Below are 25,669 nucleotides of genomic sequence, written 5' to 3'. Positions count from 1 at the left end.
AGTGAGCAGATGGATCCAGATGTGCACTGGTGTTTTCCTCATCACACTTGTGCTTCTGAGAGTTCCTTTCCCTGGGATTTATCAGCACTGACTGTCTGTCTCCACAGAGCATAGGAGCCAAAAAGAGGTTTAGCGTGACCTTAGAATTGATTCCTACATAAATAGGAATCACTTAAGTGCAGTAATTGAGCCTGGGCGAACCTCCTGTTACCCTGCATCCGGGCTTAAAGACAGGGCAAGAAGCCAGGAAGGTATTTTCAGCCACTTAGGGGCCATCCCCCAAGTTTCCTCTGTCCTCCTGTGGGCTGGGCCCATTCCTGCCAGAATGGGGGACAATTAGAACACACAGCTTGCGATGACTCGGGGCAATTTCTCAAGGCTAAGGCTAGCACCTAGTTTAAAATTGGGGGAAAGCCACCAGAAACCGTTGAGCCGCAGCTGTTTCTCAGCTGGGCCTGCTGCCGTTCCCCGAAGCTCCGCAATCGCACGGGAGGCTACACAACAAGCCGCAGAGGGTGGCTGTGGGTCTTGTGGGTTTGTGGTTGAATCTCTCTGCCCGTCCAGGAACTGCTGCAGGCCCAACACTTTCCACAGCAAACTCTGCTGTTGCGGGAAGGAAATCTGGGACTCCCATTTTGAAGGAAAGTCATCCTTGGTCACTTCAATAGCTCCTCACTGGGATCTTTTCTTCTTAAAGTTTTCATTAGCATACATTAATTACATGTATTAGTGGGTTAGGGCACCTCCACATACTTTTATGCACACACTTTATCTCTATCTATCTATCTATCTATCTATCTATCTATCTATCTATCTATCTATCTATCTATCCATCCATCCATCCATCCATCCATCCATCCATCCATCTATCTACCTATCTAATCTTCTGACCATATTCACCCAATGCCTCCTCTTGTCCCCACTTCCAGGCCCACTCAACTCATTCCTCTTCCCAAGTACTTCACTTTCTTTCATATCTTTTGTGCTTCTTCTGTGTGTACGACCCGATACGTTTCATCACTTACAGGAATATGGGTGAGGGGTTATTTCCATGGCTACACCACTAAAGAAATCATGTCTCCCTCCCGTAACAACTTAACTGCCTAGAGTTCCTGAGTGGAGTAGGATTTAAAGGCAATAGTTGCTCAGGGGACAAGGCCGCAAACCCCACCCCACCCTGATGATCTCAAGTTGGGGCATTTTTTTTCTCAACTAAGAAACCACAGAGCCCCTGCATCTAACCCTAATCTGTACAGCTGATGGCAAATAAAAACTCTCAGGATGAATCACGCTCAGTTGAGCTCAAGAGGAAGCCGGGGTAATACTAGGTGTGCAATGTTAATAAGAAAAAATTTAATTCTTCATTATTTCTGTTATTCCTCTACTCAAGAGGGCGTGTTTAGATATTTTAGCTGTCTTTAGCAGCTCTAATGATTAATGTGCCCAGTAGAAGCAGAGTCTTGGCCGGCGTATGAAATCAGGCTATGGGCAGACTTGTTAGGAAAGGTAATTCCGGAGCCATTTTCCTTTCATAAATCAACAATCAGATAAAATGAGTTTTCTGCCTATGTGAGTGTGCTCTGTGCTGGGGAGAGCCATCTGGAGGGGGACGTGTCTTACAAATGACTTTGCTACTGTTTCCTAGCTGCTGTTTCTTCTCTAGAAGCTTCTTTCTGCTCCACTGTTTTCCCTGTGTCGACACCCAGTGTCTAACCCATCACATCCTTAAGGTCCTGGTCCCAAGGCCACGCCTACTACGATGCTGCCCTGAGGCCCAGATGCATTGGTGAAACTTCCATGGGCAAATATTTATCTCTTTTCTTCCCTCATTTACTAGAAACCAGAGACCTGGCCTATGCCAATCACACTCCAGACAATGAAATTCAGCACAGAACACAAAGGGCAAAGCCTGGACCCGTGGAGCATAGGGCAGGGTTGTCACTGCCAGACTGTGGCTTCCTCTCTGTATCTCCCCACTCCCAGGACCCGTGCACTTCTGCCGGGTGCTTCGCTGAACTCACTTATGATCTGCATGCTGGTCAGGTCGATTCGGATTTTCTGGAAAGTGGAGAAGCCAGCAGCTGTGTAATCCTTCCGGCAGTGGCAGTCATCTCGTCGGCTCCCATTATAGGGACATTCTGTTGGGTTGTGCAACCTAAGCAACGGAGATAGCATTGCGGTAGGAATGGGCACGTTTTCTCTAGGGACCTTGGGGCTAAGCTCTTCTGGGACCGAGTCTCCTACCTGTGCCCGTAAACTTCGGAGAAATTCTCGGAGTCACCGTGGGCCAGGGTCACATACTCCTTGGGATAGTCGGAATGCATCCCTGCACAGAATACCTGCAAATACATGAGCAAGAATCCAACAGGGGCACTCAGACAGAGCGACGAGAGCAGAGATTGCCGTGAAAGCAGTCTGCAAACAGTGACTGATTTCGACACTCACCTTTAGGGGTTTCCCTCTAACGATCAGGAAATATTCGCCATCTACGCTGGCACTGTTGAGTCGTTTCACCTCCTTGCAGTTCTGGGGTAACTCGCCTAGGAAACACAAATCCGAAAAATGGCGCAATCGTCTCCTATGTTCACTGTCTACCAACGGAACACATGACACTGTCTGCATGAACCGGCCAAGGGGTAGATTAAAAAGAGAGAGGGAGGCTGGTGGGGAGAAGAGAGACGAGGAGAGGGAAACAGTTCAGTCAGTAGAGTGCTTGCCAGGCAAGCATGGAGACTTGAGGCTGATGTCCTGGAACTCACACACAGCTGGCTGCGGCTAGGCACTGTGTAGTCTCAGAGCTGGGGAGGACGAGAGAGAAGGACGACAAGGGCCCACAGGAGCTCTAGGCTGAGACCACTTTGTCTCAACAGAAAGGTGGAGAGTGACTAAGGAAGGGCACTTGAGATCAATCTCTGGCCTCCAAAAATTTGAGCACAAAAGTACAGTCCCTCTCCTCCGCCCCCATGAACGCACCATACAAGCACAGAAAATTACTGCATTTCTAAAGAAGACAGACAGATAGACAAACAGAGATGCTCTGCTCTCCACGGCGGACAAAGAGGGCTTCAGTCGAGCAACTTACAATTATAAACATTGTGACAGGTTTTTCGCTCTTCTGGCTTTAGGTCGGAGGGACATAGGTGGCTGGGTTGGTCCTCGTTGGTTAAACACTGCACAGATCTATGCATGACTCCCACGCCACAGGACACTGAGCACTGGAAGGCAAAGAAGAGTCAGTGAGTGGCTCTTGAACCGGGGAAGTGTAAGCATCACTACACAAAGCTTGGAGCCTTGGGGTTGTGTGACAAACAGCTGGCGTTTATTGATTTCTTACCATGACTAGCTTAATGTTGTGTTATGCTTCATATATATTTACTTGATCATATATATATATATATATACATATATCTAAATAAAACACATATCTATATATAACATTTATACATGTGTGTATAAATGTATGTAGTGATCCACACACTTTCCCCCATTTAAACTGCATAATAACCTTGTGAGATAGCATGGCCATTACTTGTTTTTACAGATGGAAGTTCTGGATTCAGACGTCAAGGAATTTGCTCAAGGTGGTCGTGAGGTTGGGATGCAAATCCTAACGACTTTCATCACATCACACACGTTTGCCTGAGAGCTTGGTGTGATAATGATTTTTCCAAACAGACTCTATTTAGAATATTCTGTTTTGTGTCCCGATCAAACAAAGCTCTCCCAGCACAGGAAGACTGGAGTGTAGAATCCTCCACAATGGAAGCAGTCAAAACACCCCCTGCCCAACTCTTAGGAGAGGTCAGATTCTAAAGACTGGCTGGAAAACGGCATAGTAAAGATGTAGAAAAAATAGCAAAAGGTAACATAAAATCGACCACAAAAATCTAAATGCCTTCTATATGTTAAGTCAGCTTCATAGACATCCATTTTATAAATGAAGGAACTGAGGCACAAAACTTGACAACTTGCATTTTCCTGGGACAAAACAAGCAGGGCCGTCAGCTGTTTAGAGTTAGTTAAGCCCGTTCTTTGCCTGTCAGGCTTAGCAAGTTGCAGGTAGGCAGGAGGGGTTCAGAGAGAGCTTGTGATTTCAGAGTTTACAACCCAGCCCCTTACTTACGCTGCCCCAGTTACCAACTCTCCAGGTGGCTGAGACAGGACAGTCCCTCAGGTAGCAGGGATGAACACTTGGTGGCTGTGTGCCCGGGCAGTTCACCGTGGTTTGGTAGCTGTATTCATAATTCTCCTTGCCAGTATAAATCTCACTGCAGGAGACCAGCCTTTGCCTGTAGCCCTTCCCACAGGTCACTGAGCACTGAAAAGAGAGGGGGACAAGAGATGACGTTCCAGACTTTTCCTGTGGCAGCCACAATAAGCCCCCACCCACCATATCAAGTTTGCCCTCCTGTGGGAGCTGCAGAATGCTCCTCTTATTTATCAGTTGAAGCTTTCATCTCAGGCCACAGCAGAGTCTGTCAGACACTCCCCAAACTGGGGCTTTCCCAGGCAGGCACCTCAAAACCCTTCTTTTTCTGGGGCTCCCAGAGAAGGATATGGATACCCATGTGCCATCAAACTCAACCTTTCTGTGCTTCTAAGACTGTGCCACAAACTCACGATATGTGAAGAGGAAAGGGCCCTACAGCCAACATGTGAGCCGCATTCTCAGAGGGCAGTGTAAACCGTTTCCCAGGAGACCTCAGAACCCACCCCCATTCAGTCTCCTACCCTCCATGGTGCTCTGCCTGTGCACACCCCCTTTCCCCGGTTTCCTTCTCTCTTCTCTCCTTCTCTATGTGTTTTGGACCAAGCCACCTTTTTGCTTTCTTTTCTTTCTAAATCATGGCATCATGTGATTCTTTTATTGCAGGTTTATGGCAGAAGACACAGCAACGACAAAAAGAAAATGATAGATCAATAGCCCAGATGAAAACAGACACAAAAATTAATAAGATACCTGCAAACTAAGGCAAATGAAAAATGCCACGTATTGAAATCAAGTCGGCTCCTTTCCAGAGAAGCAGAGATGTAACATATGCAAATCCACAGATGCAATATATCATTTAAATGCACTCAAAGACGGAAACCATGTGACCTTCTCAGTAGATGCAGAAAAAGCCACAATCCAACGTCCTTTCATGATAAAAGTCACAAAGAGTCTATGAGTTGAGGGAACACACTCTAACGCAATGAAAGCTATACAAAGCAATCCTATAGCCAAACACACTCGGCAGAGGAACTCAAAGCATTTCTTCCAAGATCAGGAACAAGAGATTGTCAAGTGTCTACACTCAGTAGAAAACTTGATGTCTGAGTGATAGTGACAATATAAAAGGAAAATAAATAGGAAAAAAAGAAGTAAAAAACATCCCTATTTGCAGGTAATATGATTCTATACACAAAATCTCCAAGGACTCCGCCAGGAAACTCTTGCAGCTGATAAACACACCTAGCAACATGGCAGGAAACAAGATTAACATATAAAAAGCTGTAGCCTTCTTGTATACCAATGACAAACATGAAAAAGAAATCAGGAAAACAGTCTCATTTACAACAGCCTTGAAAAATCCAACCAACTCTGAAAGAAGCCAAAACAAGGCAGCAACAGATCTCCACAATGAAACTTTAGCACAAAGGCCTAAACAGAGGAAGACGGCACTAGAAGATGGGGAAACCTCTTACAGATTGGGTTAATATTGAAAAACAGCCATCCTATTAAAAGCAATCTACAGATTCAGGACAGTCCCCATCCAAAGTCCAATGTCATTCCTCAAAGAAAGAAAAATAAAAATTCATATGGAAGCACCAATTAGCCAAAGCAACCCCTAGTAGAAAGAATAATGCTGGAGGTATCATCATGTCTGACTTCAAGTTATGCTGCAGAGCTACAGTAATAGAACCAACATTGTACTGGCACGAAAATAGATCTACCTGGGACAATGAAATAGAATAGAACAATGGTTCTCAACCTTCTTAAAGCTGTGACCTGCTAATAAGCTCCTCACGTTGTAGTGATCCCCAATCACAAAATTATTTTCATTGCTTCCCCATAACTGTAATTTTGCTACTGTTATGAATTGTAATGTAAATATCTGTTATGCAGGATATATGATAATGTGACTTCAAGGGGTCACGACCCACAGGTTGAGAACCACTGGAACATAGGATCTACATATAAGCCACACAGCTACAGCCACCAGATCTCTGATAACGATGCCAAGACATCACCGCAGGACAGCATCCTGTTCAAAAGACGGTACTGAGAAAACTGGATTCCGACAGGCTAGACGAATGAAACTCGGCTCCCGCCACTTGCTTTGCACAAAATCAACCCCAAATATCTCAAAGACCGTAATGTAAGACCCCAACTTTGCAACTAACAGAGGAAAATGATTAAACACTCCAAGACATATGTGTAGACAATGACTTTCTGACCATGAATCTAGTCACTCAGAAAATAAGTCAAACAATGAGACCTCATGAAATTAAAACATTGTATATCAAGGAAAGAGTTAATTGAATTGACAGCCTATAGAGTGGGAGGAAAATCTTTGCCAATTATACATCTGACAGAGGATTGCTATAAAGACTTTATGAAGAGTTCAAAAAATTAAACAAGCAAAAAAAAAAAATCAAACAACCCAACTATAAAATGGGATCTGCGGGGCCATGCTGATCTGGGTGACCAGTGCTGGCACCTGGAGCCATGGAGATGTTCTGGCTGGCACATGCCGCTCCTCAGGATCATGCCTGGGTTCGTTGCTCTGCTGTGGTCAGCGTCTGGGGTGGTGCCCACAGCTCCTGATGCCACTGAGGGCTCTGTGGATACCCGGGGTCTAGTCAGCAACCTGGACCATGTTGGTGTCCGGGGTCATGCTGCCACCAGGACCATGCTCATGCTAGGTTAGGGTGGTATCTGGGCCTGAGCTGTTGTCAAGGGCGATATCTAGTTCGTGTTTTGCTGCAGTTGAGGCTCTGTGGTGATGTCTAAGGTGTAAGCTCAGGGATCACTGAAACCATGCCGTGCTGAGCCATTTCCACCCTTCATTGGTCCTGTGCCTCAATGGGTACTGCAGCAGGGAGCTGGACCTAACGCCCCCCCACCACCAACCCCGCACTCAGAAAAAGTGCCCCTACCCCTCACCATGAACACGCACCTCACCTGTGGTTGGAGATGCAGGTGAACCAACCAAGAGGGTGTAAGAGCAGGATAGCTGACCCCATCGTGGGTGAGGGAAAGGTGTCCTTCCTCTCTTACCCATTACCACCTGCAGCAGTTCAGAGAGCTGGCCCGGGGTCCCACCCCAGCTGCAGCACATAGGACAGAGGTCCCTGACCCTGCCCCCTGCCCCCTGCCCCCTGCCCCCTGCCCGGGCAGCACACTAGAGCTGACCCTATTGTGGGGGGCGGTAATGGGGGCACAAGTGAGCCAATCCTGAGGGCATGAGAGCAGGAGAGCTGACTCACTGCTCCCTTCCTATGCCCGCTATAGCAATCAGGAGAGAGAGCCCTGCACCTTGCCTGGGGGAAACCGTAGAGCGGGAATGGGAGTGTGGGGGACCCAGAACTGAGAGAAGAAGGACTGGCCCCACTCCTCACTGTAGGATGCACTGGGCGAGCTAACCTGGGTAGCGACAATGAGGGAGAGCTGGTAGGCTGACCAACCCAGCTACTAGCCAGGCCCAGAACCAGGGCTGAATTGGCCCACCCCAACATCACCGAACCTGTGAACTGTTGGAGCATGTGAAGGGGACGAACCTACGGAGCAAGAGCTCTGAGACACAGGACAGCAACAGGATATCCAAGAGGAGCTCCAGGAAAAGCCCCATAATTGGTAGGGTAGCAAAAACTAACGGCCTCTAGTCAGACCAGTGGCTGCAGGCAACGAGCACTTGCACGTAAAGATGAATGGACTAAAGGGGAAACTGTGACTCAACGCCATGCGACAGCTTCCACGACAGACGACAGATTCCACGGCAGGAGTTTGTGCTTGGTTTGTTTCTTTGTTTTGTTTTTGCTTTTTCTTTTAAATTTGGTTCTGATTCGAGGGCAGTTTACAAGGGCGGGGAGCAGATACAAGGGGACAGAGAGCTCAGCCAGATTGGAAAGCATAATGCGAAATTCACAAAGAATCAATAAAAGTTAAAAAAAAAAAGACTCTGGATCTGAACAGAGACTTCTCAAAATAAAAATTCTTACAAGCTAATAAACATTTTAAAAAAAACGTTCAATATCATTTTCCACCAGAGACATGCATATTAAAAGTTTTTGAGGTTCTACCTCTACCTGTCAAAATTCTTACTGTAAAATAAACAATTAACAGCAAATGCTGGTGAGGGCAGAGAGAACGGAAACACCTTATTTACTGTGGGTGGGTGAGCTGAAGCTGCTACTATGGAAATCAGTGTGGAACTTCCCCGAAGAACTACCCCACAACCCAGATATGCTGCTCTGGAAACAGACCCAGAGGACTCTGAATCCTATCACCAGATGCTTGCACACTCATGTTTATGGCTAGTCTATTCACAATAGGGAGGAGTGGGATCAGCTTAGACGTGCTTCAACTAAAGGATGGATAACAAAGACATGGTGCAAGGGCTGAAGGGACAGCTTCCTGGTTAGATCCACAAACTGCTCTTGCAAACTGGCTCCTGAGTCTGATTCTCAGCACCCACATCCGGTGACTCACAACCATCTGTAACTCCAGCTTCAGGGGATCTGATGCCCTCTTTTGGCCTCCTTGAGAACTACACTCAGGTGAACAGCATCCCATGGACACACACATAGATACATAGTTAAAAATTAAGTCTTTAAGAAAATATAGTGCATATATATGATGGAATTTAATCCAACCATTTTTAAACATGAAAATCTTAAATCTTCAGGAAAATGAATGGAGTTGAAAAACTTTATATTAAGTGACAAATTAGACAGATATTGCATGTTGTTGTCTTTCATAAGCAGGTCCTAGTTGCTAATATATATATATATATATATATATATATATATATATATATATATGTTTTTGTGACCGTATATGTGGGAGTCAGGAAACTAGAAAGGGACCATGGTGGATGTTAAGAGTGAACAGGGGAGGGCAGTAGAGCGCATGAAGACAGAAGGAAGAAGACTGGGGGTGGTTTAAGTGGAGAGGGCGATCAGAGCTGGGAGACGGGCAATAGGGTGGCTGGGGGGGCAATGGAAACTAAGGATATATGAGAAAGGTGCAGGGAAACCTGGTAATCTAACTAAAGAGAGAAACTAAAAATAAAAACGTTTTCAAAAGTGTATCCTGAATAGGTGAAGAAAACTGACCCTACCAACTACAGATAACAAAACTGAAAACCTGACTGATGGGGTAGACTACCTCCCAGCAAGCCCCCAAACGATACAGGCAATTGTTGCTGTGGGTGGTTGTCCACTATAACTAGATGGTAGGACCCTACCGACTAAAGATACCACACACTTTGGTGGTAGGACCTAGAGAAACAGCTGGAAGCATCCTCCCTAATTTCACAGGGATGGACTGTGTTCTACAGGTTGCTGGTGGGAGAACGGTCAACAACAGCTTTGCTCAGGCACTACCAGCGTGCCACTTGGGCACTAGTGGACACAACGTGCCCATTGGCTGGCTCCTAAATAATTATATTTATGTCCGCAGTGTGGTGCTGCCATCAGCTCTGGTGAGAGGCTTCTTTTTGTGCAGACAGCAGTTATTACAGAGACTCATAACTGGTCAGAGAGCTGAAAACAAGAGACTGTTGGGTGCTCGGCCATAAACAAGACATCCTAGTACCCCTTCCATGGCTCAGGGAAGGTTGTGGAAGAGAGGGCAGAAGAGAAGAAATGTAAGATCCAGATGATGAGATCCGTGGGATGCTGGACCTGCTAGGTACGGCATGGCTGTGGCATGCTTGAATGCACAGGAGCCGAGATAGCCCATATTAGAGCCGTACACAATTGAGCCAGTCAACATCTGTCTATGGAGGGGAGGAGGAGCGCACGGGCCTCACCCCTTCTGAGGATCTGTATGAAATCAATGGTCTCAGGGAGAGAGAGAGAGATTTTTCCCCCAGTGGGGTAGCCTACCATATACTTCTACAAATAACTTCTCACCCATGCTCCTGGTAAGCAACTCTAATGTAACTCCAACCATGCACGCATGTGCGCGCGCGCGCGCGCGCACACACACACACACACACACACACACACACAGTAAAAGGGGGCCTAGTAGGAAAGATAAGGGGATCAGTGGGAATAGAAGAGGACGAGAGAGGGTAATGGGATGAAATTGTCATAATGAGACCCATTTTAAATTTACAATTCACATATGCTAATAGGAATAATAAAATTAAGTTACAATTCATGTCATTTGGATGACACTTCTAGGCATGTTGTGAATCAGGGCCACTCTGCACAGATGCAGAGTGGAGGCAGTCTTCTCTACACCTCTGCCTACGCTGTAGGGCACGAGAGGAACTCCTAGAAATAGGATGCCATATGCCTGTTGTGTTCTTTCCTGGGTGAGGGTCCAACTTTCATTAATCCCCAAAGATGACTTAAAGTCACCCTGTCTGCCTGATGTCCCATGCCCTGTTGCTCTAAGCTACTCCATTTTCCCTCCCCTTTAATCTTTCTGGGCTGGCCTTGACGAAATCCTAGCAACAAGAGAGAAGAAAGTCAGCCAGAGGCATGCTGAGCATCCCCAAGCTCTCCCTCCCTCCCAGCTGGCTGAAGCCCTGGAAATGTGCCATCCAGATTTCTTCCTTCTTTGGCTCTTGCTGCTTACATGCGGGAGGACCCAGCTGACTCCCAGCCAGGAGACTTCAGGCTACCCCAGTGTCTCAGCATAGAGTGATGTTGACAAGCTCTGCCTAGCTGAGCTGTGGGTGTTCTAGAGAGTATGATCTCATGCCTTCCTAGGCTCAGTCTGTACCGACTTCCTCAAGGCTGTATACTGGAGAAAGCAGATGCTGAGAAACAAGCCCCTGTACGTCAGAAGCAAAAGCAGACTGCCAGCGATGTGTGCATCTTAGGAGACACACATTTGCTGATGAACCTGGGCCACAAACGTGGTCAGAGGCCTCCACATCCCCGAGAAGCATCCAGAACAACTAGACACCATGGGCCAGTTGCTGGCAGCACTGTGAAACAATTGATGAGCTTCTCCAGCCCCTCTAGGCCAGACTTTGGAAGTGCGAGAGTAGCAGCAGTGTGGAAAGCAGACTCCAAATGCTGTGGCCTTATGCGCACAGGGAAACCTCCCTTTTCTAACCTGAATGAAACAGCAAAGCAACATCAGCACCCCCATGTTCGCCGGGACTGTATTTCAGGCCTCATGCCGGAGATGTACATTGTTCTCACAGTCCCTCTTCACAAGCTTCTTCTAGGCCTTGCACACTCAGGGGGTGTGAATGCTGAGAACAACACAGAGAACTCTCCTGAAGCCAAAGTCTCAGGGTAGAGGAATAGCCTCTCCCTGGCTGTCCCCTTGCAAGTGTTGTGGTCCTTGTGTTCTGTGCCCAAACCTGTTTTTAACCCTTTGCTATAAAAATATGTGGGTTCATTTTCAATCCGTAACATACTTGAAAATCTGCGGAAGCACGGGAACCTCTGGGCCAAAGGATGTTCTTTTAGGGCTGAGAAGGTCACTCTGTGAGTCAAATGCTTGCTGTGCAATTAAAAGGACTTGAGTTTGAATCCCAGAGCCCATGCAGAAGGAGCCAGAAGTGGTGGCGTGTACATGGAATCCTAGTCCTAGGAGAGAGATGGGTCTATCCAAGGGGCTAGATGATCAGCCAGCCTAGCCTACTTGATGACCCAATGTAATAAGAGACCCAGTGTCCAAAATATAAAAATACAATACAATACAATACAATACAATACAATACAATACAATACAATGGTGGACAGTCCTAGAGGAATAACCCTTGAGGCTGTCCTCTGGCACCCACTACACACACTTAAACGATGTGCACACATAAACATGCACACACTTGCACACAAAGATTCTCTCATCTGCTGATGGTTGAGGTTGTGGTAAGGCTAAAGGTGCAATATGGCTCTCAGAAAGAGACAAAAAGTCTGTCCATGTAATAAAGTCCCATAGGAGAGACTGACCACAAGGTGGATGCCAGTTTGGGCTGAGTGGGAGGCACAGAAACTACAGCCAGACAGGAAGAAGTCAGAGCCAAGAAGAGGAGTCTGCTGGGAGGCAGAAGGCTGGAAAGGCGCAGAGAGGAAGAGACCTGTGGAGAGACAGAAGGGGGCACAAGAGAGAGCTCTCCCCATGCTGAGAGTGAGGGGAGCTGGAGCTCTTGCTATGGCCAGAAGTTTGAGGCCATGCCTGATGAGGAAGAGAAGAAGAAGGGAAGAAAGAAGAGGAGATGCATCCAGAGACCCTTCCCAGCCTTCCCTGAATGGTTGTAAGCTTTTGCTCCAAGCTAATACACTTCTGGACTCACCTGTTCCTGGCTGGCAATTGTGTAAATGTATACCCTAATGTTCTATCTTTGCGTGTGTGTGTGTATATATACATGCATGCACATGTGTGTATGTATGATCATGGGTACATATGTAGCAGTCAAAGTTCAAGGCTGAATGTTTTTTCTGTCACTCTCCACTATTGTTTTGAGAGGTTTCTCACTGAAGCTTGAGCTCACTGATTGGCTAGCCTGAGTGGCCAGTGGGATCCATAGAGAGCTTCCTGTCGCTGCCTACAAGTCCTGGAATTGCAGGTATGTGTGAGCATGCCTGGCTTTTTACATAGTACTGGGGATCTGAACTTAGTTTCTCAGACTGACACTGCTCTCTCTTCGCTGTTTAAAGACTCCTCATGTAGTCGGGAGATGTATGGGACATGGCGGAGAAAAGACCTTGGAACCCCGGACCTCAAGTGTGTAAGTGTGTGTTGTGAGCATGTCCAGTGCTCTGCACATCACTATTATATAATGATACTGGTCTCCACCTACCACATACCAGAAGTACGCCCTGTCCTAGCTGTGATAACCAGGCATGTCTCCGAACATTGACAAAGGCCCCCTCAGAGGATGAAAATAGGTGTTGTAGGGAGCAGGATGGGGAGACATGGTTAGAAAAGAATGTTGGGGCCAATCTGAGTGAAGACATAGTTTATCACAGCAAATATAAAGACAAATACTCATGTCATTTGGGGTGAACTTTCTGGCCTGTAGGGAGGGATCCCGTGTGAACACATATGTTAGCCACCATCATTATCACCTGTCCTGTGAATCAAGTGTTTTGACTTTAAATCTCTGTGCTCTTTTGGGCAATGACAATGGTTTTGAAGTTTTAGATCTTCCATTGCTTTGAAATACTATGAGGTTTGAAGATTAGGAAATCATGCTATGGTTGGTATTAGTTTATTAACTAAAGTTGTCTATGTAGGCCTTGCCCTCAGGAGCCTATGAGGAGAAAAGAGGCTTGGGATCTATTAGATATCAAAGAATATTCTTTGTTTTGCTGGGACCAAGGTTTTTAAATGGGCAACCCACACCCAGCTTGCAGGAAACATTTTCAAATCAAAACATCAGGCCTTGTTTTTAAAGTAGGAGCCCACTTTTATCCTCTTTTGAGAACTCCAACTGGGGAGAGAAGATGTATGCTTGTACACAACCACCCCCCCAAAAGAGAGCCTGGTCACTGGTCACCATTTCTATGTAATTAGCATAGGGCATGGCCCTATTAGAAGGTGTGGTTTTGTTGGAGTGGGTATGGCCTTGATAGAGGAATCACTGTGGGTGGGGACAGGATTTGAGGGTTCCTATACTCAGGATACTGCCCAGTGTCTCGGTCAACTCCCCGTCCCCATCTCTACCTAGAATCTCTCTGATACTAAGGTTTCATTTTTATTTTTATTTTAGTGTGTGTATGCTTGTATCTGTATGCATGTGTAGGTGTGCACGCAAGTTTATTTGTGTGAATGTGATATGGCATATGCCACAGGGTGCATGTTGGTCAGGAACAGCCCTGAGTGTTGGTTTTCATCTTCCATCTTGTTTAGAGACAGGGTCTCTAGCTCGCCCTCCCTCTGCACACCACAGGCTAGCTTGTCCATATATTTCTAAGCATTATGTTTTCTCCACTTTCCATCTACCAGTAGGGGCACTGAGGTTACAGATACTCAAGTCATTGATGCTCAGCTTCTATTTGGGTTCTTGGGATTTGAACTCAAGTACTCACGCCTGCACTGCAAACACTTCACACAGTTTTCTCCCCAGCTTCAAGATACATCCCTTTGTATAGCTTTCTGCTGGCACCTGAAGGCATCCTATGCATTTTCAGCCCCAGACCAATTCCTTCATTCCCCAGGACCGTACCTCAGACCATTCTCCTGTGATCCATACATACTCGCAGGGCTGCAGACTGCAGCTCTCACGGTCTGGAGGCCGTTGGTCTGGGTCACAGTGCGCGCTATGCACCTCGCTTTGGTCCTCCGCTACACAGACCACCTGTCGGTACCGGGAGCCTTCACCGCACGTCTTGGTACACTGCAAGAGACAAATGGGGCAGGGTGAGATGAAGCCTCACACAGCTGCATGCTTTTATTCTTGCAGCTATTTGATGACTTGGCTAGACAGCTGTTAAGATTTCTAGGCATTGGCTGTTTCTATCTAGGTATCTGACAATTTTATCCCTGGCACAGGGATGTGCTTTTCACACTTGTCTGAATGAGAAAATGAAAGTGTGAATGAATGAATGAATGAACACCAGTTTGGATGAAACTTTCAGAGGTTAAGAGCACTGACTGCTCTTCCAGAGGTCCTGAGTTCAATACCCAGCAACCACAGGGTGGCTCACAACCATCTGTAATGAGATCTGGTGCCCTCTTCTGGCCTGCAGGCATACATGCAGACAGAACACTGTATACATAATAAATAAATAAATTAAAAAAAATTGAACACTCATTTAAACACTAAATCCATGGCTGGGGATGTAGTGCAGGGAGAGTGCACTTGTCTAGCATGTGTAAGACCCTGGGCTTTATCCCTATTACTGAAGAAAAAATAGGAAGGAAAGAAGAGGGGAGGAAAAAGAGAGGAAGATATGAGAGATGGGAGGAAAAAGGGAGGGAGGAAAAGAGAAAGGAGAAAAGAGAAACAAGGAGTTAGAGGGAAAGAAAGGAGGAGCAAACACCAGGCATGGTGGCACACACCTTTAATCCCAGCAATCAGGAGGCAGAGACAGGCAGATCTTGGAGTTTGAAGCTAACCTGTTCTACAAAATGAGTTCTAGGACAGCCAGGGCTACACAGAGAGACGGTGTCTAAAAAAGAAAAGGAAGGAAGTGGAGGATGAGTAGGAGAGGGAGGAGGAAAAGAGAAGAGAAGAGAAGAAACCATGTCTCATGGTTGCCAAGGTAGCATCAAAACACTTCTAGGGCCAGGAAGGTTATCACCTGCCTAGCTGTTCATCACATTCCATAGATGATTAGAATAATGTCTTTACAGATGCTGCTGCTTTGGTTTATTTTCTATCCCATGACCTCTTGAAAGGGTCCGTGTCCCACCCACAATGAAGCCACTTTCAGGTGTGTGTGGTCTGGCAGGTGGACAGCTCTCAGTTCTAGACTCCCAACAACTACCCACCGAGTTCCGACTGAAGGTAGGTCCATCGGTCCTGATGGACCTGGTGGCCGTCATCAGGACCTCCCTGGTTCTCAGAAGGGATGGGCAGTAAAGGGCAGCGTGACAGAGCAAAGGCCATCATCTCCAACCCATAGGTGAAGAACCTGGGACTGTTGGAGCCTAAGTCACTTGCCCTGTTAGACCTGGTTCCTCCCACAATCCAGCAAAGGAAAACAGAACAAGTGGCAGGCTTCATTTCAACAACAAACCTCACTTGGAAGGTAGACCTCTGCCGTCTGCTTTGTCACCAAAGCATGTCCAAAGCATTACTGTCACTTGATATTCTAAGTTTGGATTACTTCAGAAAACTTCAGGGAAGAGACTGGCTTCTGCCATGAGGGGTGTGAGTCCTTTACCTCGATGGCTGTCTGCTGCCCCTGCTTCTCAAACATCAGCTTTGGCTGTGTTATTAGCATACTTCCAAAATTTCAGCATTCTGCATTTTAAGTTCTGGAAGGAGGGCTATAGACCCCCCATACATAATGGCAGTACCCAATTTATTGTTTCTATTGCTGTGATGAAACACCATTTCCAAAAGCAACTTGGGAAGGAAAGGGTTTATGTCACTAAGATTTCCACATAACCATGTATCACTGAAGGCAGTGAGGGCAGGAACTCAAACACAGAGCAGGAACCTGGAGGCAGGAGTTGATGCAGAAGCCAGGGAGGATGCTGCTCACTGTTTTACTCTTTATGGGATGCTCAGCCTGCTTTCTTATAAACCCAGAGTGCCACCACCCACAAAGGGCTGGACCTCTGCCATCATTCATTAATGAAGAAACTGCCCTATGTACTCGCCTATAGCCCATACTATAGAGGACTTCAGCCTGTGTCAAGTTGACATAAAACTAGCCAGCACAGGCAGGAATTTTCTTTTATCTGCTTTGCCTCAAAAGCATTTGAGTGTGAGATACAGCTTCACTCTGAAATGTCTTCCCCAATGCACCCCATGTCTTTTTTATGTATGCATGATAAAAAAAAAAAGGAATAGTACAGGGGCTGGGAGATGGCTCAGTGGTAGAAGCATTTGCCATGCAAGCATGAAGACCTGAATTTGAATCCCCAGAACCTCCATTAAATCTGCAGGAATAGTATGAGCACTGACAATCCCAGTACCCCGTGGGGAAGTGGGAAATGAGCCAGGAGGATCCTGGGAGGTAGAGGGTCATCTAGCTGGGCACACAGCAGAGAACAATACAAAGCTCTCTCAAACAAATAGAGTTTGTCCCCTGGCCACCACACCTGGGGCTCACAGGTACTTTCATTCACACACACGATTGCACACATGTGTACACACATACACATCCATATAAACATCAGTAATGATAAATAAGAAAGAACATAAAATTTGCCATTTAACCATTTTAAAATGTCAGTGCAGTGACCCGAATGCAATGCTGTGCAGCCACTGCTACAACCCAATGGTAGAACATGTTCATCCATCTTTCCCTCTTCTAACCTAGATCCTAGCAACTATGACCACGCTTGCTGTATTCATAGATTTGCTTATTCTGGGGACGTCATAGTCATATCCAGTATGTGCCCTTTTCTACTAGGCATCTCTCTCTTAGCACAGTGCTTCCAAAGTTCTTCCATATTGGAGCATGTCTCAGGGCTTCATTGTATATCCATACATCCAGCCTCAATGTATGTGTATGCCACACTTAGTTTACTCACTCATCTGTTAATGGACATTTGGTGGCTTCCCTTTGAACTACCATGAATGATGCTATTATGGACATTCAAGTGCCAGTTGGAACACTTGATTTGATTCTTCTGAGTCTGTTCTAGGAATAGAATTGTTGGAGCAGATGACAGTGGTCCCTGTCTTTCATGAGTCACTCTGTTCTTTTGGGAGGCAAAAGATGCTTGCTAGGTCATCTGAGTAGTTTTCATTTTAGAAACTTAAACGTTTCTCTGCTTGGAAGCAAAAAATCTCCATAGCTGGCATGCATCCAGAGGCATAAATACGACCTGAAGTCACAGCGAGATGAGAAGAGGCTGAACCACTTCAAACCAGTGGGAACCAGTTGAGCCTGGTTCCCTGGTTCAAGCTTCAGGAGTCTTGAGTTTTTGGTTCCCCTTGAAGTAAAATGACAGCTAATGGGGAGTTGCAATGTTTTGCTGAATGTTAGAAACCATACAGATCTCTGAAAAAGGAACATTTACCCACAGAAAATAATAACAATTCCTTGGAAAATTAAGACTTCAGAACATCAGAATCACAGCTAAACCTAAACTAATTCTTGCTATATTAAAGTACATTCGCACTAACTCATAAGGCTCGAATCACTGTCAATAAGTAACAGATCCCAGCAGAAATGCCAGGGTTCCTCAACAGTTTCTGCTCATTAAGTATTTTCTTCCCCAGTCTTGAAGAATAGTTAACTATTATAAAATCTGTTTTGACAGTGGCATGGAATTGCACTGAGAAAATTTACCCAGCAGAAAACTTTCTGAGAATTAAAATTAAACAAGGTAAATAATTGGCATCTTTTACGCTCTGGAAACCACATGACAAAGGTTTTCTTCTGGAATCTTAAACCTTAGCAGAGTGTTGGGGGAGAGCAAACCCAGCCCATGCTACTGGGTGCTTCTGTGTTGGTAAATGCCATTCCCCCTAGTCTTCAATAAGCTACAATGCTTCCTGTCCTGGAATATCATCTAGACTATTCTAAGAAAATGGAAAATTCAAACAGCCTTAAAAAAGCAGCAACCAAGCAAATGACTAAGGCATCAGCCTCTGAAATTCATCATGCGTGAGATGCAGAAAGGAAATAATCTCAGTGTCGGGTTAGACAGGGTAGCACATCCATTGGCCTGCAGGATGCATGCCATCAACGGGGCTGAAACTATCAGAAAAGGATTTCAAAATCCAAGGGTGAGAAAGACCTAGAATAAACCCACAAGGTACTATTTTCTTTCAACATGTCCATTTGCATAGGTTGACGGTCTAAACATTGTAATAAAGTTGTTTTTTGTTTTGAAACATGTCTTTTGTCACAGTTCCCTGGCCACGGGGAAAAGAAAATCACCGGACATTCACAGGTTCTACCTTTTAAAGGATGCCTTCCCCAAGGATGAAAGGATGTGTCATTTCTGGCAGCAGATTACTGGTGTTAGGAAGCATATGGGCAGATGAATCATAGACCCAACGGGTGGATAACACTGGGTTGCATTTGCTGGGTTTTTATGTCCCAAGGAAAGGTAAGAACAAATGGATTCATCTACCGTTGTCTAAAAGAAAGAAAAAGCAGTCATTCAAAAAAGAGGCAGAGGCACTGCTACGGAGGCGGTAAGTCTCTGGTCAGCCATCTGACTAACATTTGCAATGGGCACAGGTCTGTGTTGTGGGTCCGTCAGCTTGATGACTTCCAGTTCTTCTAACTCAGCCCTTGTCCCTGCTTGACAGCCCGGGAGCCAGCCACTGTCTGCCTGGGGTCTCCCATGTCCCTAAAGTAACCACTGAGGTTTGATCCCAAGGGCCCCCTGTGTAAAAGTGGGGGATGTGGCAGCTGACAAAAAGATGTGAAGGAAGAAGTGAGTTAGCCAGGGTCAGGAGGGGAGGGACCCTCTCAAGCTTTGCAAGGATGGAAGTTAGCAGCAACAGCATGTGTAGGGGTGAGGATTCCAGTGGGCAGGGTTTCCGTCACATTTCCTCAACCTTTCCATGGCACCAGGGCCTGAATCCAAGGTCTTAACATGGTAGCCAAGCAACCAAAGCTCTACCACTGAGTTATCACCTGCTCGGCTCCTTTTTGGATGGGGTCTCCCTATACAGTCCTCGTTGGTTTCCCACCCTTCAGCCTTCTCGTTGCTGGGATTGTAGGCACATGCCACCATGACATTTAGCCTTAGGTTGAGGTTAGGGGATAGGATTTGAGGTTTTGGAGGAAAAAAAAAAAAAACAAGAAACAAACAAAAACAAAGACTAACCACTCCTAATGCTTAGTGCCTGGTAATTTTCAGGTGATTGACACATACGGTTTAATAAGCGAATAAGGTAATGGATACAAAAGGGTTAAGGGCTAACTCTGAACACAAGCTCTTTCTACTCCTTGCTGTAAACGCCATGAAAATCTTATCACTCATCTGACCAAGGAATTGCTGCTCATTCCAACGGTTCTATTCTAAGGAGATGAACTTGGGACTCGTTCTACAGCCGAGCGTAATAAATGCTCTTAAATTTGAAATGTGCGCTAGAGAGGCCCCAGTTCCTGTTCTGGACAAACAGCAACAGGCCAGGCAGTTCTGCAAAGTCACAGCATGTTCATGGCCTTGTGACAAGAAAACACAGCCGCTGCCCTTCCAGAAGGAACATTGGCTAAGGAACATTGTTCCGGAAGACACTGGAATGTCTTTATTCTTCAGCTGAGGAGGCAGGCAGGCCTGGCCCACCCACCCCCACTCACCCCCACCCCTGCTCCCCACACCAGCTTTTGTTCCTCTGTCCCTAAATCCAACCACACACTGGTATCCTGTGTCCTGTGGGGACTATACTAAATGCTGGAAAACAAAGCCCCCCATCTTAAACAGCTGCCACTCTTTCCCTGGCATAGCCAAAGGCATCGCTCTGAGCAGAGGGGTGCCAACACCAGAGCCTTCCTACCATTTGTAGGTCAGAGTTGCCCAAGTGCACAGAGGAGTGTGACTTTAGAAGAAGGCGGGAATGCAACCCGGGAAAGCGAGCAATACATGGAGACCAACTATCCAGGAAAAGGCTATGACACCACTAAGAAGGGAATGAAATAACTCGGGTGAGGGACATGCTGACCTGAGGAACCAAGGATAGAAACGCTCAGTTTGTGTTCTAGAGGCCAGGCTCCTGGGCCTCCAATTCGAGCCTTTCATTCAAGACCTTTGATCGATTAACCTACCCTTAAGGTCTCGTTTCTTCAAATTAATGGGATAAAACATGACTGCATCAAAGAGTCAAGGAGATAGTTCAATAGGTTACTTCATGTAAAATACTCACTAAATGCCACTTTCATTGCTTAGTAAACATTATGTTCTACTGTGTTTCATATTTCCAGTGTGGGACCTCTGAACTAGTTAATTCCCAGGGAAGCGCTTCTCACGTTGGACGCTACAGGAAAAGCACTCCCCGAGATTGCGCAGTTCACAATCCTTGCGGCTTGATAAAATAGCCCAGATAACCACTGCAGATGAACACTCAAAAGCCGTGCTTCTCATTTCCAATGCCCTGGTCATTTCTTAGGGAGAGAGGGCTGACTTTGCTCACGGCCCTAGCAGGAAATTCATCTTGACAACAACCTACTGAGTCTTAATAGTATACAAAGGGGGAGCAAAAGGTGGGCATGCGTAGACAAAAGGCAAACAGGACAAGAAGAGGTTGCCAAGGCCTGCTAGGAAAGAAAGACACTTCTGGGAGATGAAGCTCAGGTGTGTCCCATTTGATTGGCTGGGAGGCTGTGCTGATGTTTGTCACCAACCTTAAGTCTTGTGTTGTCCCTAGACTGCAAGCCCGCACAGGAACGAGATGGGGTCAGCTGGCAGCTGGGTGAGAGCCCGTGGGAAGAGAGCAGAGCTACACAGGAGGGGAGGAGAGTGACGGGGCGGGGGGGGGGGGGCTGGGAAGCGCTGCACTGAGCACCAACTTACTGGTTAACGAGAGCATGGCTGAGGCTGTGGCGTCCCTGACGTGGTCATTTAAAACAGCTGCCTAGTGGTTTTCAACCTTCCCTCTAAGCCCTGACGCCGTGCGAACATCTCGAGTAGGCTCCCACTGTGCCTTGCGAGTGGGAAACACAAAGGCTCTGATGGGGCCTCTCTCTCCTCTGCTACGGTGGACTCCACTTTCCCACTCTGTGCTCCTTATGGGTCTACAGCCATCCTTACCACCTGGCGCCCCTTAAAACTCTCCTCCTTGGGCCTACAGGAAAGCACAGTAGAGGAATGGTAAAGCTGGGTACCTGGTTTCTTAGCATTTACAGAGCCCATTCACTCCATGACTATGGTTAGTCTCTGCTGAATTTCCTAAATACAAGCCCCACTAGGCCACAAGTCATTGTCCTCGTCCTGTTCCTCCTCCTCCAAGACAGGGTCTCAGTATATATCCTTAGCTGGCCTGGAACTCATAGGGATCCACCTGCCTCTGCCTCCTGAGTGCTGGGATTATAGGCGAGCGCCACCACTCTGGTCTTTTTATGTGGAGCTTGATAGCAACATTTGAGGAAGGATTTCAAAAGCTCTCTGCACAGCACATGCAGAGACAGAAGTTTCTGGACGTGTCTCTGGTGCGGTTTTCTACCCTAAGGAAATCAGAAGGAATTGGGACCGGGGTTTATACTCTCCGTGGTTGGCTCTTGAGCTCCCACACGCTGGCTACAGGGTAGGCAGTTAGCTTTGATTCACCCGGGAACCCTTTCTCACTTCCTGGTCTTTGGAACAGGGACACGGGGTAGAGTTCGGCGTGAGGAGGAGAATCTAGGCAGACACAGGTCTGAGGTAAGAATTCCAAAGACAGTGGCAAGTTTTATCAGGGAGGCGAGGTAACCTCTTCTCTACCTGATGCCGCCAGTCCTCCCAGGACTGGAGCTGAGAACAGATAAGTGGCCTTTCCCAGTTCCTCAAAACAACTCTACAAACCCTAACAGTCCCATTCTCCGGGAGGCAAGCCAAGGCTCGGAGATAGAAGGATTCTTGTTCTGAGTCACGGGGCCACTGATGGCAGAGCTGAGATAGGGACTACACTGATATTATTCTAAGCATCCGAGTTCCTGACAGATAACGTATCTGGCTCCAGCTCAGATGATCTGAAATTTAACTGCCTTAGGTATTCTTCCTGATACTATCTGACAGAAGCCGAGAAAAGTCCAGAAGGAAAATGAGCAACCTAGACTAGACCAATAGAGAAGGAAGAATTCCTAAAGAATCACTGTGGCAAGGAAAGGATTCACCACAGGGAAGCGCAGGGCTGGGACACTGATCCCAGGGGAGCAGAATACAGTGGGAAAATCCCAAAGACTGACGAGAACAGACAGCATCATGTGTGGCTGCCTCCAGGAGCTAGATGTGGGACACTTGGACTCCCGGCGAAGTCTGTCTGAGCCTTAGTTTTACCACCTGACAAAAGGGGTGATGCCAATTCTCACCTCATTCAGCTGTCAGTAGATAACGTGAGATGACGGACAGAAGCCCCCAGTGCAGTACCAAGTGCAGAACGGTGACCTCCCAACCACACTGCCTTGAGTTAAAAGCCAACTCTCAGTGCAGGTGAGTCCTTCATCTCCCCGCTGACGCAGGGTGCATGTTTGATTTCATTCCTACGTTTACTTCCCAGTTCTGTTTCCCTCTTACTACAATCTAGCATTCTGTTCTGCAAACTCAGGTTGCCTTCTTCTAATGTCTTACATCCCCCTTCCCCCCCGCCCCCACCTCCCAGCAACTCGACTTTCCAGCAACGAATACTTCAGCATCTGCTTTAGTCAAGCATTAACTTGTGGAGTGAAGGAAAAACAAGTCTGGCCTATTCTTGTATTAACTCGACAGTTCTTTGGACTTCGCCTATTGTTGAAACTGTTGGAAGTCCTATACTAATTAATGAGTGTTTCTCATGAGTGCTCATCTGTGCTCCCCGACAGTCAATGCCACAGAAAGAAGGAAAACAAAGCCTAGGTTTTACCTCAAGGGTTGGGACTTGCAGTTTATAGCTATTTAAATTAACACAGAACAACCAAATCCAAACTGACATATTAAAATATTCCTCCCATCTCCCCTCCTGTGAAGGTTGTACCTATGTTTATACTCTTGACCAAAGGCATGTTAAAGCTCCCCTCCCCCAACACACACACACACACACACACACACACACACTTTCAGTGAAGACAGCTCTGGAACCTTTAAGAAAACATGGAGATATACACAGGAGTTGCCTAGAGGCTGACAGCAGACTTTTTGGGAAGGAGCCAGCAATGCCACTGTGCTCAATGGCTTTGCTGGCTCCATAGGGTGCGGATATGATTCTGACAAGGGGGCGGAGCGACAGGCAGGCAGGTGTGCACTTACTTCATGGCTCTACTTACTTCTTGCCATTGCTCTGCCCTCCAAGTGTAGAGAGGACATGGCGAGGCTTGGCAGACACGCTCCGACTCTGGTCTGGTGTATGGGCTGCACTCACTCTCTCTGGCTGTTTTGTGTGTCCCGATCTGACAGCCCACATGCCTCTGCTGCACGCCTTGGCCACAGGACACAGAGCACTGAGAAGACACAGGATGGTAAGTAGGCACTTGGGCTCGTGCTGGAGGGCGGGAAGGGGTGGGTCGCAGAGGAGGGCAATGCTTTCTTAATCCAATGATTTTCACAGCAGTCAAAATGCTTTCTCATTCCCAAGGAGGGGGACACCAAGGTCGTGTCTAAAAGCTGGAAACTCACTGCCAATGCTGGAGCGGGAGCAGGAGACCCAAGTAGGGATGGCAGAGGATAGAGAGACCATGGGGAAATGGCCCAGCCCAGAAGTAACACTACCACACTGAAACAAACAAACAAAAACTGTGCATGACTTCTGTAGCCTGGAAGGTGTATGGCTTGTGAAAACGGAGAGGCAGTTCTAGAGTCCAAGCCGCAGAGAACCAACCGTTGATGATTAAGGCCATACAAGTAGAATGATACTCTCCAGCCTCTTTAGGTTCTTTCTAGTTTCTATTTCTGGAGACAGAACATTGCTTTACTTGTTGTTTGTTTGTTTAAATTGTGGAATTCACTTAAGAATCTCTGCCTACTTATAATCTCAAATGAATAGATGAAGAATAAAAGCTAATAAGGAAAAATAATTTCCCCAGGCTTAATGTTTTCAGTCCTTGAAAAATTCCCATTAATCATGATGAAACATTTTGTTGACCAAGTTGCAAAACACGAATTAACTTTCTCCTAAATTAATTTTTTAATGGTTTCCTCATTGCTGGTTGCATAATCTCACTTATGGGCAAGCCAAGAATTATTGTCTTTATTAAGGTTTTGGCAGTCAGAAACCAAAGGCAACCTTTGATTAGAAAGAACTGCATAATAATGCACTTAGTTATTACAGGTTATTAGCAATTTGGGGGGTATAACTCAATCTCTATTAATTTGCCGGGTGCTGAGAAAGCAAAGTTATCAGACATTCATGCCTTAGAGCCGAGAGGAAGTCTTTTCTTAGAACAGAACCAGGCTCTTTACTGCGATTGCACGCTTGTCTGATTTACTGGTAGGAAAATTCAAGGTGCTCTGCAAATGATGGAAATTCTGTCAAGATGTACACCCAAGTGGATGCTTCTGCAGCTAAGCTTCTACTTAGAAGGCAGCTTGTGAAATCCTATTGTTTCAGAAAAATCTATGCCAGGGGAAGAGGCTCGAGCTCACATCAAAGCAAGTCGAAGACAATGCTTTGTCCCAACATTGCTGCTATTGTTTGGGTTTAATTGGATTAATTGAATTGAATGAGCTTGTGACCCACAAGAAACCAGACTTTAAAGTCATTATGTTCTGGGAGAAGGCAAAGACTCTTAAATGCCACAAGTGGCTTTGTCTCCAGACAACAGCCACTTAATGTTCACAGGGTCTACGTGAGTTATGCTTCACACTGGCGGTACCGGAAAAGACTGGGAGCAGAGTCACCCAGTAAGTGACAGAAGCATTCAAATGCCATCGACGACAACCCAAGAGTTCTGGATAGTCGAATCTGGACTCTCAAATCCAAGAGTCCGCATCTAGAACAATGTGCAACCAGAAATAAAAAGAGGTTAATAATGGAAGCACACTGGGATTGGATGCAAAGCTGATATAAGTTGAAAAGTCACAGCATGTTTTCACGACAGAGAAGATGGGAAAGATCTTTAGAGCTTTGAGCACTAATGTGGCTGTTGAATAAATGAAACTCCTTAGTTGTCTGCAGGCATGTGTATGATGGTCCGTCGTCAATGTGGGGTATGGTCTCCAGAAATTCTCCACCCTATTCGTTGAGGAAGGGTCTTTCCCTGGACACAGAGCTCACAGCTTACACTGGCTGGCCAACAAGCACCG

At 46.4% G+C, this 25,669-nt stretch overlaps 1 protein-coding gene across 4 annotated transcripts in view; it reads right to left on the bottom strand.

Moving 5' to 3' along the window:
- Adamts9 (ADAM metallopeptidase with thrombospondin type 1 motif 9) overlaps positions 1 to 25,669 on the bottom strand; it is a 166,882-nt gene that overhangs the window by 24,394 nt on the left and 116,819 nt on the right. For 2 of the 4 annotated variants that reach the window (XM_087904481.1, XM_087904482.1), the window contains 7 exons: positions 23,695 to 23,868; positions 14,343 to 14,513; positions 4,124 to 4,318; positions 3,083 to 3,215; positions 2,446 to 2,540; positions 2,245 to 2,339; positions 2,022 to 2,155 (listed from right to left, as the gene is read on the bottom strand). In XM_087904481.1, coding sequence (XP_087760607.1) covers positions 2,022 to 2,155; positions 2,245 to 2,339; positions 2,446 to 2,540; positions 3,083 to 3,215; positions 4,124 to 4,318; positions 14,343 to 14,513; positions 23,695 to 23,868 — 997 coding nt within the window. The remainder of the gene's footprint in view (positions 1 to 2,021; positions 2,156 to 2,244; positions 2,340 to 2,445; positions 2,541 to 3,082; positions 3,216 to 4,123; positions 4,319 to 14,342; positions 14,514 to 23,694; positions 23,869 to 25,669) is intronic. The other 2 variants (XM_087904483.1, XM_087904485.1) reach the window with 1 other exon arrangement.

This window comes from Myodes glareolus, chromosome 3, assembly GCF_982192425.1.
Source record: "Myodes glareolus chromosome 3, mMyoGla1.1, whole genome shotgun sequence".
Classification (NCBI taxonomy): domain Eukaryota; kingdom Metazoa; phylum Chordata; class Mammalia; order Rodentia; family Cricetidae; genus Myodes; species Myodes glareolus.
Note: the sequence above shows the minus strand (reverse complement) of the source record. Positions and strands in the feature narration are given on the sequence as shown.